The sequence below is a fragment of the Erinaceus europaeus genome, chromosome 12 (genome assembly GCF_950295315.1).
Source record: "Erinaceus europaeus chromosome 12, mEriEur2.1, whole genome shotgun sequence".
In the NCBI taxonomy this organism is placed as follows: domain Eukaryota; kingdom Metazoa; phylum Chordata; class Mammalia; order Eulipotyphla; family Erinaceidae; genus Erinaceus; species Erinaceus europaeus.
In genome coordinates, this window is record NC_080173.1 from 39,627,940 (window position 1) to 39,647,100 (window position 19,161).

The following is a 19,161-nucleotide window of genomic DNA, read 5'->3' on the forward strand; positions in this document are numbered from 1 at the left end:
AGCGCCCCACTGTCTGTGGAGCTTCCCCTGGCTGTCCTTAGTGCTCCTAGGTAGTGCTGGGGTTCAAACCTGGATCCCTGTGCATAGTAAGGTGAGCTATTCCCTGGTCCCTGTGGTGAGCACTTAGAAAAAAGACAACACATCCCTGCCCTCACTGGGGATATCTTGGGGAGTAGGAGGCTTCCTGGAGGAAGAGGATTGTTTGAACTGCATGCTCAGAAGGGTGAAGTGCCTTCCCACTGGAAGAACAGGAGAGGAGCATTGCAAGCAGAGTGTGTGTGAGGGAGAGCAGCATAAGCACAGATCGGGGATGGTGGGCATGCTGGTGCGAGCGCTGGGGTGTTTCCTGCAGCCAATGCTGGCCTTAAGGTGGGTGCAGGTCTTCAGACAGAGCCCCTGGCATGCATCTGGGGGTGGGAGACTGGACTTCCCCAACAGGAAAGGCAGGGTGAGGTTGGGGTTCACAGGAATGTCACAGCCCACCCCCAGGATGAGCCAGAGCCAGTACAGCGGGGAGCCAGCATACCTGGAGCCAGGAAAGGGTTGAGGGACTGGGCCGGAGGGGCAGGCCTAGTCACCAGGGAGTCCAGGTTCACTAGGGCAGCGTTGGGGCCCAGGAAGGACTCAGGTGTTTTCCGGGCACTGCTGGGCTTGCTGGAGGTGACTGTTGGGGGCTGAGACTCAAAGGGGTCAGGACTGGCAGTGCCATTATTCTGGGAGGGCGGGGAAGCTGCCTTCTCGGCTGCAAGACAAAGACACACACACAGGCCTGTGAGGGCACAGGACAGAGTCCAGGCTAGTACTTGCAGCCTGCCAAGCCCAGGGCCCCAAGGTGCGAGATACCTCCAGACAGACAGACATCCATGACTCCCTGGGATATGGCTGCACAGAGGATAGTATGGCCTCCATGGTGCTGCTTAGGCTGCGGGCAACTACAGGAATCTTGGATGGTTTTTATTTTCTTAGATAAATCTTCCCAGATTTTCCATACTAGGGACCCTTCTAGAACTGGGTTGGGGAGGGATCAATATTCTGCAGCTCCATGGGAAGATCTTATCAGAGGACATGCTGCCTCCACTGAGCACGAGGGCAGGTGATGGTACACAGCTGGATCTGGCTGCTTTAAAAGAGTAAAAGAAAGACCCCAAGAAGCAGCACGTCCTATGTGCCTTGAGCAGAGAGGGGTCCCAGAGAGAGGCCAAGGTACCAGGCTACATGTCCCTCAAAACAGAGCCAGCAAGGCCTGTGACTGGAGTGGGGTGGAGTGAGGTGGGGTGGGGTGGGGAGCCAAAGGAGAAAGGACATAGGTCGCTTGGTGTGGCTATGAGGTGTGTGACAGAGACTGGCTGGCTGTGGCCTTGCTCAAGGGTGTGGGTATATGTGGAGGTGACTTGCCCCTGTACCCCTGCCGAGGGATGGTAAAGAACTGAGTCTGGAGCCTTGACAGAGGGTCAGGGATGAAAATAATGAGCAGGACCAGAGAGGCTGGCCTTTGAGGGGCTTCCATCCTCCACTGTGCCGGCTGGACCTGCACACAGGCCTCTTCCATCCCTCCTATCAGGACCCACTAGGCTTCTTGTGCCATGCTGGAGTGCCCTGTTGCTAGCATGTCACACCTGAGCCCCTCTGGAGCCACACAGATGCATATCCAATGCTTGCCCTGGACTGTGTGTACATAAATGAAGTGCTAGTGTAGAGAGCAGGGCTCAGCTCAGGCCCAGCCAACCCCAGAGCAGCCAAACTGTATGGCCTTTTGAGGTGCCCCATCCATGCCTGGAAGTGGGGTGTTTGGAAGATGTAGCACCTCAGGGGAATGAGAATTTGGGAGTTGGAAGTAAATGAAAACGAGGAGGTTCTGGGTCAGGAAGCCAAGAGATCCCAAAGCAGAGAGATGAGACAGAGGTGACAAGACAGGGACTACAGGGCCACACAAGGAGAGGGTGAAAGAAAGCTAGCCCTGACACTTTCAGCTGTTGCTGTATCAAACTGCCAAGGCTGCAATACAAGGCAAAGGCATGAAGCCTCCAGGTTGAAAGTGGGGTGTTACTTGCACATTAACTGGCAGTCAGATGCACAAAATGTTACAGAAACCCCCTACCACCACCACCCTCAAGTACCTGTTTTCTTTGCAGTTCGGAGGTTGTCAAATTCAGAAAAGTCATCTTTAACTGTGCCATTCAAGTTACTGAAGAGGTCAACAGTCCCTGGAACACAAGAGGACAGTGATTGGGGAAATTGGGGCTCCTAAGCTGCCAATCCAGGGGTGAGTGGCAGCAGGGCAAAGGCAGCCAGACTCCACTTACCTCAAGGGACCAGTACCTAGAGGAGCTCGAAATCTAAAGGACAGGGAAGGGATAAGAGATGGGCCTGAGTGGGACGCTAGCCCCATAGATAAGGAGGGTAAATGATAGATAAAACCATGTCTTCACTGGGTATGAAAGCTGAGGGCAGGGCCTCAGGGAGTCTCTGAGAGGAATGCCCAGGGCCCTGCATGAAGGGCAGGCAGGTCTCTCACCGGAGGCAGACGTGGACTTGGAGGCTGATGCTGTGGCCCAGGCATCAGGGGCTTTCCCAGCAACAAGGGCAGGTGGCTGTGGGACTGCCCAGGGGTCTGAGCTCTTGGGGGCAGAGTGAGTGCTGGCTGCAGTGGGCAAGCCCCAGGGGTCCACGGATGCAGCGGGCTTGGCACCTGTAGAGAGACATGGCAGAGCTCAGACACCCACAGCAAGGCCTGGGCACCTGAGGTGAGGAAGGGCAGGACAGTATCTATTCCCCTCTGGATCACTGACAGAAATGAAGGGATCCCAGCTGTTCCCCACTTGCTTAGTGGCAGAGGGGTGAAAGGTGACACTACTGAGGATAGCCAAGCCAGTGCCCACATACTAGCCACTGGGCCAATCAACACAGCACTTCCTACCAGCCTATCAGAGATGGGACAGGAAGCCTGAGAGGGTGCTCAGTTATCACAGTGAGACTGTCCCTTCAACATATATACACCTTTACAAGCCCTCTGCCCATGGAGTGGCTTTCCTATTTCCTAGGACTGCCTGAGTAGCCTCTGGTGTTCGCAGCTTCCTGACAACAGGTGCAGGCCTCTTCCATCCCTCCTGTCAAGACCCACTAGGCTTCCTGTCCCTTGCCTGAATGTCTTGTTGCTAGCATGTCACACCTGAGCCCCTCTGGAGCCACACAGATGCACATCCAATGCTTGCCCTGGACTGTGCGTACATAAATGAAGTGTTAGTGTAGAGAGCAGGGCTCAGCTCAGGCCCAGCCAACCCCAGAGCAGCCAAACTGTATAGCCATTGAAGGACTTCTATCCACCATTGTGCCGGCTGGACTCACACACAGTGGCGCTTCACTCTCCTCACTCCTAAGCTGGGGACAGATGATGACCCTCATCTCCCAAGGGTGCTGACAGTCACATATAGAGCCCACTCTGTGGATAAGCAGCAAGGTCCCTGCCAGGCCACATCCCCCGGAAGATGGCTCCGTGCTGGAAGCCTGAGTGAATGAGAGGAAAGGCGGATGGAACTGGGCAGAAAGATCAAGCAGCTTCCGCCTCTGCCTCTGTGGGCCCATTCAAAAGGAGTATGTATGCCTCTGCACTGTACGTCTGAATATTCATGCACACCGGGAGGCAGTCAATCCAGGGGTCACAGAGTCCAGCCCTGAGAGGAGGGGGATCACCAAGAGCTAGCAGCACCACCTGCTGCCACCAACGGAAGCCAGCCTGCATCCCAGGCTAGGCAGAGTGTGTGCCAAGCCCATCTCTGAATCACCAGCCTGTGTGCCCTCCACACACCAGGTGGCTGTTTTGTGTGTCTGACACAGAGGAGGAAGTGCCCCGCTGACCTGGCAGGCCTCAAGTCCCCTATTCTCAGCCCTGAGCATTTCTCCCAGGCCCCTGGTGCTGCTACTAGAAAGAACTGGGGCTGCCCCCAACCCCCTCCCCAGGCAAACAGTGGCTTTGCAAATGGTGCTTTTTCCACCTAGAGGCTGCAGCTGACAACACCTGGGAAGAGTCACCGGCCTGTCCAACCTGTGCTGGGCGATTCTCACAGCCTTGCTCTGGAGTTGTGTGCTAGATGGCTAGATGGGAGTGCAGGGACCATCCCCAGTCTCTGGCGCACTCCAAATCAGGGTCAGGCTTCCCCTGCAGAACTGGCAGGAATAGAGTACTAGAACCATACAGGTGAGAACCAAACCCGTGAGTGAAAGTGGGCTGAGCCCTGCACTGGCTCACTGAAGTCTGGTTTTCTTCCCAAGTCACCAGAGAAAACCATGGAGAACCCAGAATAGGCAAGCACAAAAGACAACAGACTGGCAGCCCTCACATCCTATGTGATTGCACGCAGATAGATTTGATTAGCCCTAATCATGTTCTTAATTTTGTAATAGGCTGGTGCAACAGCTGCCTTGGATAATGCACTGCTTTGCCATGTGTGACCTAGGTTCAAGCCTGACCCTCATCACATTGAAAGAAGCTGTGGTCTCTTTCATTCTTTTTGCCTCTATCTTAAAAACAAATAAATTTAAAGTGTGTTAAAATTAATATATTGTCCACATTTAAAAATGTATAGGGTGGCTGGGGTAACAGTCAGCTGGTAGAGCCTGGGACTACACACTAGAGGTCCCTCATCCTATCTCTGGAACTGCCATCGCTGGAGTGGTATTCTGGCTTCTTTCTCTCAGGTGAAATTCTATCTTGTATGAAATAAACTATTTTTTAAAAATTAGATTCTTAATAGCCCCAAAGCGGACCCTAATGCCCATCAACTGTTGAAAAGTTAAGCAAAGTGTAAAATATCCATAAAACAAAACACTGGGTCATTAAAAAAGGAGCACATGCTACCATGGATCAACTAAATGAAAGAAGCCAGAAAGCAAGGCCACATGTCCAGAGACAGGAAGCAAACAGTGGATGTCAAGAGCTGGGCTGGGTGTGGCAATGTGAGAGACTGCCCAGTGGAAACAGGCTTCTTTCTGAGGTACTGGAAACAGCTTGGCATCAGCAGTGATAGCTATACAAAAATGTGAGTGTCTAAGACCCACTAAGCTGTCTGTCCATTTTGAAATGGCTAACATGGTGAATTTTATCTTTTTTGCTGCTGCTTGGTGGGGTTTCAGGCATGCGTGATTTCACTGTTACAGGACACTTGTTTTTCTCATTCAGACGGAGAGAAACGGGAGGCAAATTATCAAATTACCAAAGCTTCCTCTGCTTGGCAGAGCCATCACCCTATCCAGTGAGCTCTCTCTCCACTCCCAAAATCTTATCTTAAAACAAAACAAACAAACAAAAAAATCAAGAGACAGATTCACATGTGTAGCACTCTCCCATGATCTCGCCTGCCACTCCCCAGTATCTCTGGCTATTCCTGGGCTTCACCATCTGCAAGTTGACTGCAGGGTTCTAGGTTCCTAGACATAAAGTCTACAGGTACAGCCATGACCAGCAGAGTTCTGAGCACCCCTAGGGGACCTCCTAGAGCAACAGGCTGGCAAGAGCCCTGTGTCCAGCAAGCAGGACACCCATATGCTGAAGGACACCCCACAGATGAAACCAGCAGCACCACCTTCGTGTTCCAGATCTCCCACCACCCTTACAGTCAGCCTTCAACAGGACTTCACAGAATCCTCTTAGCCAATTAAATCGATTCACTATTGCTTTCAATAGCAAGTGAAAGTTACAGCAAACATATCTACCTCTCATTAATGCTGTATTAAATACATCACAATGTCTAGCTCGCTAGAGCAGGCTGGTGTATTTGTATCATCCTGGCTATGGAGTTTAATGAACTGGGGTACTAGGTATAGTATGAGGCTAAGTGAACACATGTCCAGAGAAGGGATAATGTGGGATGCAACTTAGAATTCAGGCTTAGATGTGTTGTGAGTAGTGAACTCTGGACCACAGGAGGGTGCAGTGACTTTCCAGATGTGATAGTTGGGGATGCAGAAGTCCGGAGTCCCTCCACCACTAGCCAGGTGCCTCTCACCCCTGGCTTCCAGCAGGCTGGTGGGACATGGGCAACTTACTGAATGATGGCCAGGAGTCCACAGCGCTGGTTGGGGCTGCTGGCCCACCCCAGGGGTTGACCTGGTTTGTAGAGGCAGATGGGCCCCAAGGCTCTGCCTTCTGAGCAGCAGGACCCGAGCTAGGAAAGGCATCCATCAGATCTAGCAGGGTAGTCTGCTGTGAATGGGAGCAGTGCTTGAAGACAAAGATAAGGTGGGAGGTTACTTCATCACTGTTACAGCCAGTTGCCATCAACACTATCTAAGCCTCTCATTGGAATACAGGCCTCTGGGGGGCCAGAAGGGACAGGGATTGAGCCATTCTACCCTCTGCTCCTCCTCTCCCTTCCCCATGACTATTTCCTGCTCCAGTCAAGTTTTCTGCCATGTGCCAAATGCCCCATCCACTTTCAAAGGATCCCAAGGGACTTCCAGCTAGCACTCAAGTCACAGCTTCCCCCCCAGAAACTGCTCCTCCCCACATGCCTCCCTCCCCCACCATCCAGGGCTCCGTCTCCTTGGGGGCTGTCCTACTATTCTGCTCCCATGGCTACTTGAGGCTATCGGGGACCTGATGATACTGTGAAACAGAGGGTCACTGGGGTACCAGGCCCCTGAGATCACTGGACAATGAGCCTGATGGAAACAGAGCCCTGTCCTGGTCACCTGCAGATCCCATGCAAGGGGTATGGCAAGGAACAGTGATGGCAATGGAGCTCAGACCAGCAGCAGTGAAGGCAGGCCCTGCCTGTGCCAGGAGTGATTCTAAGTCCCAGCTACTCAGTTCACCCAGCATCACAGGACTGGAAGAGGCACTGATGCTCCATTTCAGGGGAAAGGACAAAGCTCAGCACCCTCCAAGCACAGCCCAGCTTCACCACTGCTGGTCACAGGCTGGGGTTATTTGTTGAATGAAGAGAGAAAACAGCTCTGAGTGGGTTGTGGATCTCACAAGTACCTGAGAGTCTCAAACTTTCGCCTCTTGTCAGCTGCCATGCTCACCTCTTTCTTTTTGGGCACCTTGACTGTGTCCCTCCGGCTCTCCTCCAGGGCCATCTGCAGCCTGAGGTCGTCACCCCGCCGCAGGCGTTCTTCCTGCAGAGAACAATGGGCCTTGAGGCTGACAGAACGGAACAACATCTACACAGAACAAAGCAGTGCTGGCCAGGAACAGGAAGTGCACAAGTGGACAGTGAGTGGTTTCAAAGGGGACCTTGAAAACAACCTGCAAACACAACCACCCATCTATCACAGATGTTGTTCCCCGTATCTCCTGGGGCCTCCCCTGGTTTCAGGGTCTCACTTGAGAGACTGAGCACAAGCACTACAAAAATGGGGAAAAGAGAATACTTATTTGATAAACTTTGTGCTAAAAATGCAAATGTCTAAAAATGCACAGTCTAGGAGGTGGTGCGGAGGAAAGTGTTGGGCCTTTAAGCAAGAGTTTGATCCCAGCTGTGCATGTGCAAGAGAAATGGAAATGAGCTATTAACAAAAATGGGTTCACACTGTTCATCTTTCTGGACCGCCTTCTCAGGCTGAGGATGATGGACCTAGAGCTATAGCTGTGTGTTTCCTGCTGTAGACAGGAAAACAGAGGCTGTTCGTGGCTGCTAAGCTGCACAGTAGTTCCATATACCCAACTCCATCTAGTCTTTTTCCTTTTTTAAAAAATTAATTATTTTACTATGACCTGGGTTATTACTGGGGCTTGGTGCCTACATGACAAACCCAATGATTCTAGTGGTCATCCCCCCACCTTTTTTTTCCCCTTTCCTTCAGGGTTATCACTGGTGCTCAGTGCTGGCACTACAAATTCACTGTTCCTGGTGACCATTTTTATTTCCATTTTATTGGGTAGGACAATGAGGAACTGAGAGAGGAGGAGAGACAGAGGAGAGAGAAAGACACCTGCAGACCTGCTTCACCACTTGTGAAGTCTTTCCCCTGCAGGTGGGGATTCAAACCCAGATCCTTGCACAGGTCTTTGTGCTTAGTACGTGTACGTGTGCCACCCCCCCTTTAAAAAAACATTTTTTGATAAAAGACAAGAGAAACTGAGAGAGAAAGAGACAGAGAGGGAGAAAGATATTTGCAACACTGTTTCATCACTTACCCCCTGTAGGTGCAGACTCTGGGAGCTTGACCCCAAGTCATTGTAATATGTTCACTAGACCAGGTGCACCACTGCCTGGGTCCTCCATCTAGTCTTTTTAATCAAAAAGATTTTGTCTGGCAGCAGAGAAAGACTGGGACTGCAGCCCCAGGTGTGGTCACTCTAAAAGACCTTGACAATCACCCCTTTTCAACTTTTTCTCTTCTTTTCATTTTACCTCCAGGGTTGTCGCTGGGGATTGGTATCTGCACTATGAATCTACTGCTCCTAGAGGCCATTTTTTCCATTTTATTGTCCTTGTTGTTATTGGAAAGGACAGAGAGAAGTTGAGAGAGAGGAAGACAGTGAGAGGAAGACAGCGAGGGAGAGAGAAAGATAGACACCTGCAGATCTGCTTCACCACTTGTGAAGCAACCCCCCTGCAGGTGGAGAGACAGGCACTCGAACCAGGATCCTTGAACCTTGCCCTTGCGCTTCATGCCATGTGTACTGAGCCCGGTGTGCTACTGCCCAGCCCCCCTTTTCAACCTTTTCTGTAAAATCATGCACATGCATTACTGAAAACTAGGCAAGGGGAAAAAAACAAACGAAAAAACAGACTACCATCATCTAAACATAAGCATTGTTATTTCTTGGAACATTTCCTTTTAGTCCTTGTTTTTTAAAATTTAGTGTTCCAATGTTCTTAAACTCTGACCATGTTGCCTTAGCAAGAGGCTAAGCCCTATGGGCACCCACATGCCTGGAGGTTCAGAGGCTGTGAACACGCAGCCTTTCCAGAGAGAAGTGCCTACACTGAGGGCAGGCCTGCAAAGGTGTCTCCTAAAAACACTTGGGACTGGCTCACCCTTGGCCATGCCATCCCTGGAAACCCTTCCTAAGCATACAAGTCGCCTCCTGCACAGGCCAGGGGGTCATGACTGTGACCACATGCGGCTGTGTATGGAAAGGCACACCTGAAATGAGGAGGACAGGGCCTATGTGTGTCAGCTCCTGTGACCTGTGCCCTGCCCAACCCTCTCCCAGAACGGCCATCTGCCATGGCCAGGCCTGGACACCCACCTGCTCAGCTACTTCTCTGCTCATGGCTAAGGCCAACTGTAGCTGGAGCTCCTCTTCTCCACTTGTTTGGGGCCGGGCCTGCTCCAGCTCAGAAGATACCCGTGGGGAGGTGGCTGTGGGAGAAGACAAAGTCATCATGTGCCCAGGATAGGCCTGTGCTCTGTAGTTATCTCATCACACCTGTCCTGCCCCCACCTCACACCCACAGGGCCTGGCCAAAGCCTGACAACCCAGCATTAAGTGGGCTGGCACAGTCTGAGGTCATAATCATGTGCAGCTTCACAAGGACATAAGCCACATGGTGCTAACCAGAAAGATATGCCTCCAGGGATCAGAAGACAGTTTGGCTGGTAGAGCTCAAGTTCACCAAGCCTCCCCAGTTCCAAGGCACTGAGTTCAAGCCCACACCACATGAAGAACATGAGGGACATGTAGAGGGACATGAAGAACATGAGGGACATGTGAACTTCCGGGAGTTCCCGGAAGAGGAAAACAGTGTTCTGAGTCAGTCCGTCCGTCTGCCTCTCTCTCTCTCTCTCTCTCTCTCCCCCACTTTCTCTAAAATAAGAACAAGAAAATTGGCCCCAGGAGCTGATCAGCAATGATACTGCACATGTACAATGCCACAGAGCTGTATTGTAATTAATAATAATAATGATAATGCTAGGCCTTTGGGAGCAAGCCCAGCAGTAAGGTCTGTAAGGACCAATCTGAGTCTTACTGCAGAGCTACAGAACTTCAAAAAGAGGAACTAGGGTTTCAAAGTTTAAGGGTATAGCATTTGAGAACATCATTCAAACAAGGGAGGGTAACTATGAACCAAGACCTCCCCTATGCATTTAAGATTGTCATTCTGGGGGACTTGGGCGGTAACACAGCGGGTTAATGCACTTGGCGCAAAGAGCAAGGGCCGGCATAAGGATCCCGGTTCGAGCCCCTGGCTCCCCACCTGCAGGACGTCGCTTTGTAAGCGGTGAAGTGGGTCTGCAGGTGTCTGTCTTTCTCTCCTCCTCTCTCCATTTCTCTCTGTCCTATCCAACAACAACAATAGCTACTACAACAAGCACAACAAGGGCAACAAAATGGGAAAAAATCGACTCCAGGAACAGTGGATTTGTAGTGCAGGTACTGAGCCCCACCAATAACCCTGGAGGCAAAAAAAAAAAGATTGTCATTCTGGGACCAGGGAGATAGCACAGTAGTTATGCAAAAACACTTTCATGCTGAGGCTCTGAAGTTCCAGGTTCAATCCTCAGTAGTACCATAAACCAGAGTTGAGCAGTGTTCTGTTGTCTATGTATCTTTCTCTCTGTATCTATCTCATTAAAATATTAAAAAGAAAAAGAATGTCATTCTGAGGACTTAGGAGACAGCTTGCCCGACAGAACGCACACTTTACCATGTTCAAAGACTCAAGTCTGAGAACCACCCATTGTATGGGAGCATCTACACAGAGGAAGCTTCATAAGCAGTAAAGCAGTAGTACTTACTCTTCTTTTCTGTCTGTCTCCTCCCACCTCTCTATTTCTCACCCACTAAGAAGAGGAAGTGAATCTTGTAGGAGTGGTAGAATTCTGCAGGCATGGGGCCTCAGTAATAACTAGTGGCAAAAAATAAATAAGAGGAAGAGAAATCTCACTCTGTAACTTGTATACTATGGATCACGGGAAATGAAATCTAAATATTTCTGGAGTAGCCCTGAAAAAAAAAAGTAAGCAAAGTTGTCCATGGAAAAAGGGACATATGCACTTTATTGTTCTAAGCAACTCATCAAACAACTATAGCAGTTCCTGAAGAGACCTTGGCTGAGGAGATGCCAAGAGCCTCTGGAGACAGAAGTCCTTTTTGCCTTGTAGCCAGGCTGGGGCCCTGTGGCTTGTGCACTGGGGGCTCAGGCACCTCCAGAAATGGGACAGAAAAGCTCTGGGCATGTGCCCAAGTGTGTGCCCCTCCTGTTTCAGCCCAGGAGGAGGCCCCAACACTTCTGGGAAGTTCCCAAAGCAAAGTATGTCGTAGGAAGGTTAGCAAATGCTATCTGCAGGGATTGCAGTGTGTGTGTGTCAGGGGGCATTGGGGGCACTACTCCCTTAGCTGGCCCCCTTCATTGGGCCTCCAGCACCACCATCCCTGCTGGGGTAGGATCAGCTCTCACCACCTCTCTCCTAGCATGACTTGCATCCAAACAGGAGGTACCCAAGGGTGCCCTCCTTGGGGAAAGCCAGGACTGTCTTCTCATCTCTAAAAATGGGCAGAACAACTGGCAAATATCTACTGGACATGGGGACAGATGCACATGTACACGGATGGATGGGTGGATAGATGGATGGACCTATGGATGGAGAATTCAATTTTATGGCTAATGGGTGTTTGAAAATGTTCTATTTGTGCACTTGCTTTGACATAGGCATGGTCCATTTTAGAGCCTGGCCCTTGGCACATTGAGGAAAGCTTGGGTGAGTGTTGTGGCGGGGGTGGGGGGTGGGGGGGTGGCTTAGAGAGTTCCGTGAAGTCCCAGTTCCGTGAAGTCCCACCACCTCCAAAAAAAGAGAAACAGAAAATAATAAAATGTCTTCAGTCTATTTTAGTAATCTGATTTCTGAAATACATTAAGCATCAATTTTAGAAGAAGGCACTTTCCTGTTGATTTTGTTCCCAGTCTTTACCTATGACCACAGGGATTAGGTTGGAGCTTTTCTGTGTTGAAGAAACAAGGGCAAGGGGGCCAGACAGTGGACACCTGGTTAAGTGCACACATTTGCACATTTTGGTGTATAAGGACCCAGGTTCAAGCCCCCAGTCCCTACTTGCAGGGGGAAAGCTTCATGAGTGGTGAAACAGGGCCACAGGTTTCTCTGTGTCTTTTCCTCTCAATTTTTCTGTCTCTAGTCAATAAATAAATTTAATGGGGGGGGGTGAGGCAAGGATGTCACTATAGTCTGGGGCACAATTCTGAGGTTTCTCCACAGACAGATGTGTGGAGTAATCTCTTCAGTCCAGATTACTAATCACTCATATGCATCATCTGCTCCAGCCTGTCCTCTTGTAGAACCTCTGGTGCTCATGCCACAAAACCTTCCACTAAGATAAATATCCACAGCCCCTCTTTTCCTCCACCACATTAAGTCACAGGTGAGCAGAAGAGTAAGCCTCACACCCAGCTCAATGAACACTCTGACAGGTTGGCCCCATCCTGGAGGGACCCTGCTGGAGATTGGGACTCCCCCAGTCCCCAGGCCAGACGTGCAAACATGCTGCCGGTGACTGCTGCAGTTCTTCTTCGTCTAGCGTTTGCCCTTCTTCCGTAGCCAGTCAACAGCATCAGGTTGAGCCTGATGTAAAGTTTCGAGACCTCCTTTGAATCTGGAGGGGTGGCAGTCGTTGACTATGTGGGGCAGTTCGGGTCGTCTCTGGCTCCCCAGCGATGGAACATAGCGGCGCACCGGCCGTGGCCTGTTCGGTAGCGATTGAGGAGGGCCCAATCATAACGTGCTAGGTCAAAGCCGGGTTGACGCTTGCAGGGGTCTGTGATGAGGTGTTTGTTCTTTACCTCAGCTGACTGCCAACTCTGTTTCCAAGAGTCTGGAACAGAGAAGTTCAGTGTAGGCATAGGGGACCAGATTGGATGACGAGACGTCAAGCGCTGGACAGGGTGGGCGAAGATATCCGCGTATATTGGCAGGTCCGGTCGAGCATAGACATGGGAAATGAACTTAGATGATGCTGCATCCCGACGAATATCTGGCGGGGCGATGTTGCTAAGAACTGGCAGCCATGGAACCGGGGTGGAACGGATGGTTCCAGAAATTATCCTCATGGAGGAATATAATTTGGAATCGACCAAGTGGACATGGGGGCTACGGAACCATACTGGGGCACAGTATTCTGCAGTGGAATAGCATAATGCCAGAGATGATGATCGTAGTGTGGAAGCGCTTGCGCCCCATGAAGAGCTGGCCAGTCTTGCAATGATGTTATTCCTCGCGCCCACCTTTGCTGCAGTTTTTATGAGATGTTCGTGAAATGACAGAGTGTGATCGAGAGTAACGCCAAGATAGACTGGTTGGGCTTCATGCCGGATTCTCGTATCGTCAAGCTGCACATTAAGCTCACGCAAGGCCGAGGCATGGTGTAGATGGAAAACAGATGATACCGTTTTTTGCAGTGCTAGGGATTAGTCACCATTTTTTACAGTAATCAGATATCAGAGACATGTCTTTCGTGAGTGTTTCCTCGTGGATGTCAAACTTGGATGCCTGAGTTGCACAGCAGATGTCATCGGCGTAGATGAACTTCCTTGAAGAAGTTTCTGGAAGGTCATTGATGTAAATATTAAATAGCGTAGGAGCCAGAACAGAGCCCTGGGGGAGGCCACTTGAGACAAATCTCCATCTGCTAGACTTGTCACCCAGATGCACCCGGAATCTTCTGTTCTGGAGAAGAAACGATATAGTGTTGGCCACCCTTGGAGGCAGGCATCTTGAGATCTTGACTAGGAGACCACGGTGCCAGACCGTGTCATAGGCTGCTGTGAGATCAACAAAGACAGCACCCGTCTTTAAATTCTTCTGGAATCCATTTTCAATATAAGTTGAGAGAGCCAGGGCTTGTTCGCAGGTAGATCTTCCTGGGCGGAAACCAGCTTGGGCGGGTGATAGGAATTTCTCTGTAAGATGAGAAATACGTGACAGAAGCAGCCTCTCAAGGAGTTTGTAACACACGGAGAGGAGAGAAATTGGTCTATAGCTGGCGGCCAGTGTTGGGTCTTTCTTTGGTTTCAAAACTGCTATTATCTTCGCACGACGCCAAATTTTGGGCATAGATTCGGATTCCAAGATGTGGGACAGGAATGAAGTGAGCCACTTCTTTGCCGCGGGGCCCAAGTTAAGAATGAGTTCTGGGGTGATATTATCATAGCCAGCAGCCGTTCCCGGTTTAACCCTCTTCAAAGCATCTTCCAGTTCAGACAGTGTAAAGGGAGAGAGTTTTGGAGATGGACAAGATAAACGGAAGTGGGATGACCACTCATGGGAAATTTCTCTTTTCCAGACTGGGTCGATCTTAGCACATCCAACTTGAGTTAGGTGACTGGCCACTGAGTTTGGAGATACGGGAGGATGGGAGATGGGAGAGGGTTGGCTACCAGCACCCAGACTATGAAGAAGCTTCCAGGCCTTCCTACTTGAGTGGGTGAAGTTCAGACTTTCCGTGAGTTGCTGCCAGCGGGCTTGGCGTGCTGCATCCAGGGAGGCAATGAGATGGTCAGCCACTGCTGCAGTGAGGACAGCTCACAGCCGCACTCTCAGAACCCACACACCACATCAATGTGCACCTTCCCAATGGGGATGTCCCCTGGCTGTGGTTTGAATAGGCAATGTTAAGCATGACTATGCAGGTGGCAGGACTTACAGTCACCACCCCTGGACGCCAGCTGAGCTGCACCACAGCCTCCCTCAGCTGTGAGGGGAGGTTCTAGCATTGATGTTCGGGCCTTTGTGATAAGACAGGGTCTGGTCCCCACAAAGGGCCTCTTGTGCCTGTGCACATGACGGAAGACACAGCTGTGCTTGTGCCTAGGGCTGAATGCAGTCTTCTGACCACCTGAGTCCGGCCCTGGCCCTGGCCCTATGTGGAGGGATGGCAAGGCCTACAGCTAAGGAGGCCCAAGTGACAGCACACTCTTGGGCCAGAAACCACTTTCTGGAGGGAAGGAAAGGAACTGCTGCCTTAAATCAATTGCTAAGTACAGGCTTAAGAAGATGGCCAAAATGCCTACCACCACCACCACCACCACCTACAACCCCCACCCTGATGTGAGAAGGCTTCTAGAACTTTCTAGAACTCTTCCTTTAAAAAAAAAAAAAAAAAGGCTCAAAGATGCCACTCAGCTTTGGATCATTGTGTAATAAAAAAAAAAAAAAAGGGGGGTCGGGTGGTGGCGCAGTGGGTTAAGCACACGTGGCGCAAAGCGCAGGGACCGGCGTAAGGATCCCAGTTCGAGCCCCCGGCTCCCCACCTGCAGGGGTGTCGCTTCACATGCGGTGAAGCAGGTCTGCAGGTGTCTATCTTTCTCTCCCCCTCTCTCTCTGTCTTCCCCTCCTCTCTCCATTTCTCTCTGTCCTATCCAACAACAAAGCAACGTCAACAATGGCAATAATAATTGCAATGAGGCTGCAACAACTAGGGCAACAAAAAAAGGGAAAAATGACCTCCAGGAGCAGTGGATTCATGGTGCAGGCACGGAGCCCAGCAATAACCCTGGAGGAAAAAAAAAAAAAAGAGAGAGAGAGAGAGAGAGAGAAGCAGTCAAGGTAATAGAAAAACAGGAAATTGCTACTTTTTTCAGCTCAGTTTTGCAAGGTTCCTAGAAAGTTCTGAAGCAGAGGCTACAGTCACATCCACTAAGAGATGTGGACAGACACTGTGGATTGAGTTTTTACTGGCAAATAGCTGTCCAAGAGAGCTGCTTGATACTGGACACAGGAGGCAGCAGTGCTGCCACTATCTAAGTCTGACCCATGAGCTGGCAGGGACAATTGGATTCAAATGCAGTGACCACCACTCACCAGCAGTAAGACCACATGTAGAGGGCCTAACAGCACTGGACTTCTGGAACAGGAAGTGGGGGGGATGGTTTCTACAGTTACTGCCCTTGATCCACCCCACCGAATGACCACTAGAGGCCTGCCTGGGATGAGACCATGGTTTGCCCTCTGGTTGCTGCCCAACTTGGAGCCTGGGGCCAGCTTCCTGCCTCCATTCACGGCTCTCCTTCCCAGCCTGGCTGAGTCCCTTCCTCAGGACAGCTCTGCAATGAAGTGCTCACTGGGTTTCTCGCAGCACAATCTCTTCCTGTGGGCCCACAGGCTTTCTCCTGAGTGAGCAATGCCCAGCACTCACAACGCTCCTGCCCAGCAGCATCCCTGTGAATGACCCTCCAGGGCCCTCACCTTGCCACCTGCCAGGGAGGAGAAGCAAAGAATGAGTTTTGTTTTTTGCTTTTTCACCAGAACACTGCACAGCTCTGGTTTATGGTGGTGGTGGGGACTGAAAGTGGTAGCTCTCAGAACCTCAGGCATGAGTCTTTTTTTTTTTTTTTTTTTAAACCAGAGCACTGCTCAGTTCTGGTTTATGGTGGTGCAGGGGAATGAACCTGGACCTTTGGGGCCTTGGGAATGAGTCTGTTTACATAACCATTAAGCTGTCTCCCCCACCCCAGGCATGAAAGTTTTTTGCAGAACTGTCACCTCAATTACATCAAGACTACTTTTAGTGGGACAAGGCACATTATTAAGGAACAAGCTCAGATCACCTGCTATGACACTACAAGAGAAATAAGCACACACACAGGTGGGAGAAAAAGCATGAGAAAAGATGAGAAGGGTATCAACCAACTACAACACTGTGAACTGCTGTGGTCCCACACACAGCCTGACTGACACTAAGCAGCAGTTTGAGCACAGCTGCCACCACTGTAGCCCTACCTGAGGGCTGACAGGGCTAGGTGGCTTTTAGGCTGAGAAAGAGAGAGAAGATGTGATGTCATAGCAGAGATGTGGGGACCAAGAACGCACTGGCAAGACCTGACCTGACTACTGCAGATGCAGTCTGCAGTACCCAAAGCAAGGCCAGAGCCAAGCACTCAGGAAGCAGAACAACTGGCCTCAGGGTTTGAGTGTGCAGAGGGGAAAGGGATTCACTGCAGTCAGTCAGAGTGAAGGGACATGACAGCTTCATGCAGTTGTGGTCCCAGGTGGCAAGGTTTGGACAGTGGTTCTGCAAAAGGAATTTTATGCCTGAGGCTCTTAGATCCCAGGTTCAATCCCCAGGAACACCATAAGCCAGAGCTGAGCAGCACTCTGGTAAAACAAAACAAAACAACAACAACAACACACACTCTGAGGAGGACCAGCAGGATCTGAATGTCAGTGGGCATCCGCTAATGCCAGAGCTGCCAATTCTGCAGGCCTGCCAGTGGCTCCATCATTAGCACACTGTGGCATTTACAGGAGGAATAGGACTGAACAGTACAAGAGGAAGTGAGAGCCACTCCCTTAAGGAATCAGTTGCTGACATTTTTCTCAGGCTTCCACCCAGAAAAAGCATGGCTATGTGTGGGCGGCTCCTGTGCTGACTCACTGCACTTCAGCCTCTGCTCAGCACTGAGTCCTCAGCAAGTGCAAACCCATACCTGATCTCCCAGCTGAGACTGCCACTCCTCCAGACTACTTTCTGCATCTCAGTAATTTACCTGCCAGGTAAAGCCAGGGTACCTGCCTCTTCAGTGCAGATGTGAGGCCCCCAGTTTGATTCCTCGACATTCTCATAGGAAAATAGGTAATTTTGTAAATTAAGTGAATTGCTGTATGAGAAGCACCTGACCGATGACACTAGCACAGTAATTACTGGCATCTCAGTGGATGCTTAGTCTAGGAGAGGTGCTCCTGGCCAGGATTGTAGCTTACATGTGATGTGACCTTCCAGTGAAAGGTAGTGAGGGCCAGAGGTCGCATGCTTCACTCGTGGGTGAGAGCCAGAAGCCAGGCCTTCCAAGGAAAGGCCAGGTGTGCTCTTAAGGCACTAAGCCCAGTCTCTCCCTTTCAGACAGCACTCCCCATGCCTGAGGAGGCAGTGTTCCAGTGAAGAGAGAGGAAGCACCCAAATCAAGTGGGAGTGGGGGTGCTGGTGGCAGAGGGCATAGGGTAGGGGGAGTCTCCGTGGCTGGAGGGCATGTGATCTGAAATGCCACAAGCACAGATGTAAAAGGGCCAGGACAGAGGGGCCCTAGGGTTTCCGGAGCCATTGAGAGGCTTAGGGAGAGTCTAAGCAGGGCAATGGTGGAAGAGATGAGCTGATTTAACAGTGTGAGAGGAACTTGAGGCAAGATAGTAAGTAGCTTGTAAGGTGATACCTTCCAGTTCATATAACTGAGAGCCCTCCATACCTGGAAATGTCCCTGTCCAGCAAGGCCTATGTCCACAAGCACCTGTGGGCCTGCTGGGCCCACAATGACCTTTGGTGGCACCGCCTTGTCCCTTACACCACAAGCAGAGAACAGTGTGAACTTAAGATTCAGTGTTGAAGTCTGGATGCCAGGACCTCAAAAGTTGACTTTAGAGATAGGGCGGTGCAGATGTAATTATCGTTAAAGTGAGGCCATTCCTGGGCGGGGGTAGATAGCATAATGGTTATGCAAAGAGACTCTCATGCCTAAGGCTCCAAAGTCCCAGGTTCAATCCCCCTCGCACCACCACAAGCCAGAGCTGAGCAGTGCGCTGGTAGGGGAAAAAAAAAAAAGTGAGGTCATTCCCAAGTGGGCTGAGCCTCTGAAATCTACTTTGACTGGGACTACAGTCACAGCCATACAGGGAAGTTACATGGTGGCAGTAGAGGAGGGATCTGGCCACTGCCGCCATTAACCAAGAGACATAGGACAGGTGGTGGCCAGTAGGGGCTGGCAAAGGTGGCCTCAGGGACTCTGTGGTTGAGGCTTCTGGCATCTGCTGTCTAAAGTTGCCCTTTGCAGAACCTTGGTGATCACCCCAGGAAGGCACAAGTTCAGTCTCCCCAGCACCAGCTCAATGTCCTCCTAGTGGGAACATCACCCTCCAGGGAAGGGGGCTGCTGCCTCCTTTGCTTCCTTGCTGGGCACCCACTGCACCAGCCTAGCTCATCCCCTCCTGTCTTGAGCTCCACTCCCTGGCAGGAGGGAAAAGAAGCCTCCTTATCCACTACTGTGCTCTCAGGCTCACCTTCCCAACATAAAGGGTCACCATTCTCACCATCTCTGTCCCCCACTTTTCCTCCTGTGCTTCCAGAGCAGGTCAGGCCCCACAGGGAGATCTGAGTGGCCCCTTCTGGCTGGTCTGTTGTGCCTTTCAACATCAGTTCCACACCATCTCATGCAGTTCCCATCTGCCATCAGGCCACTGCCTTAAGTCCCAGATTTGTGGTACATTTTCAAA

The 19,161-nt window shown here is 50.9% G+C and overlaps 1 protein-coding gene across 6 annotated transcripts in view; it reads right to left on the bottom strand.

The window, feature by feature from the left end:
• The window catches only part of EPN2 (epsin 2), a 76,667-nt gene that overhangs the window by 2,664 nt on the left and 54,842 nt on the right, over positions 1-19,161 (bottom strand). For 5 of the 6 annotated variants that reach the window (XM_007526180.3, XM_007526181.3, XM_060203188.1 and 2 more), the window contains 6 exons: positions 9,200-9,312; positions 7,024-7,116; positions 6,043-6,217; positions 2,516-2,689; positions 2,118-2,204; positions 527-742 (listed from right to left, as the gene is read on the bottom strand). In XM_007526180.3, the coding sequence (XP_007526242.1) occupies positions 527-742; positions 2,118-2,204; positions 2,516-2,689; positions 6,043-6,217; positions 7,024-7,116; positions 9,200-9,312 (858 nt within the window). The remainder of the gene's footprint in view (positions 1-526; positions 743-2,117; positions 2,205-2,515; positions 2,690-6,042; positions 6,218-7,023; positions 7,117-9,199; positions 9,313-19,161) is intronic. The other variant, XM_060203191.1, reaches the window with a different exon arrangement.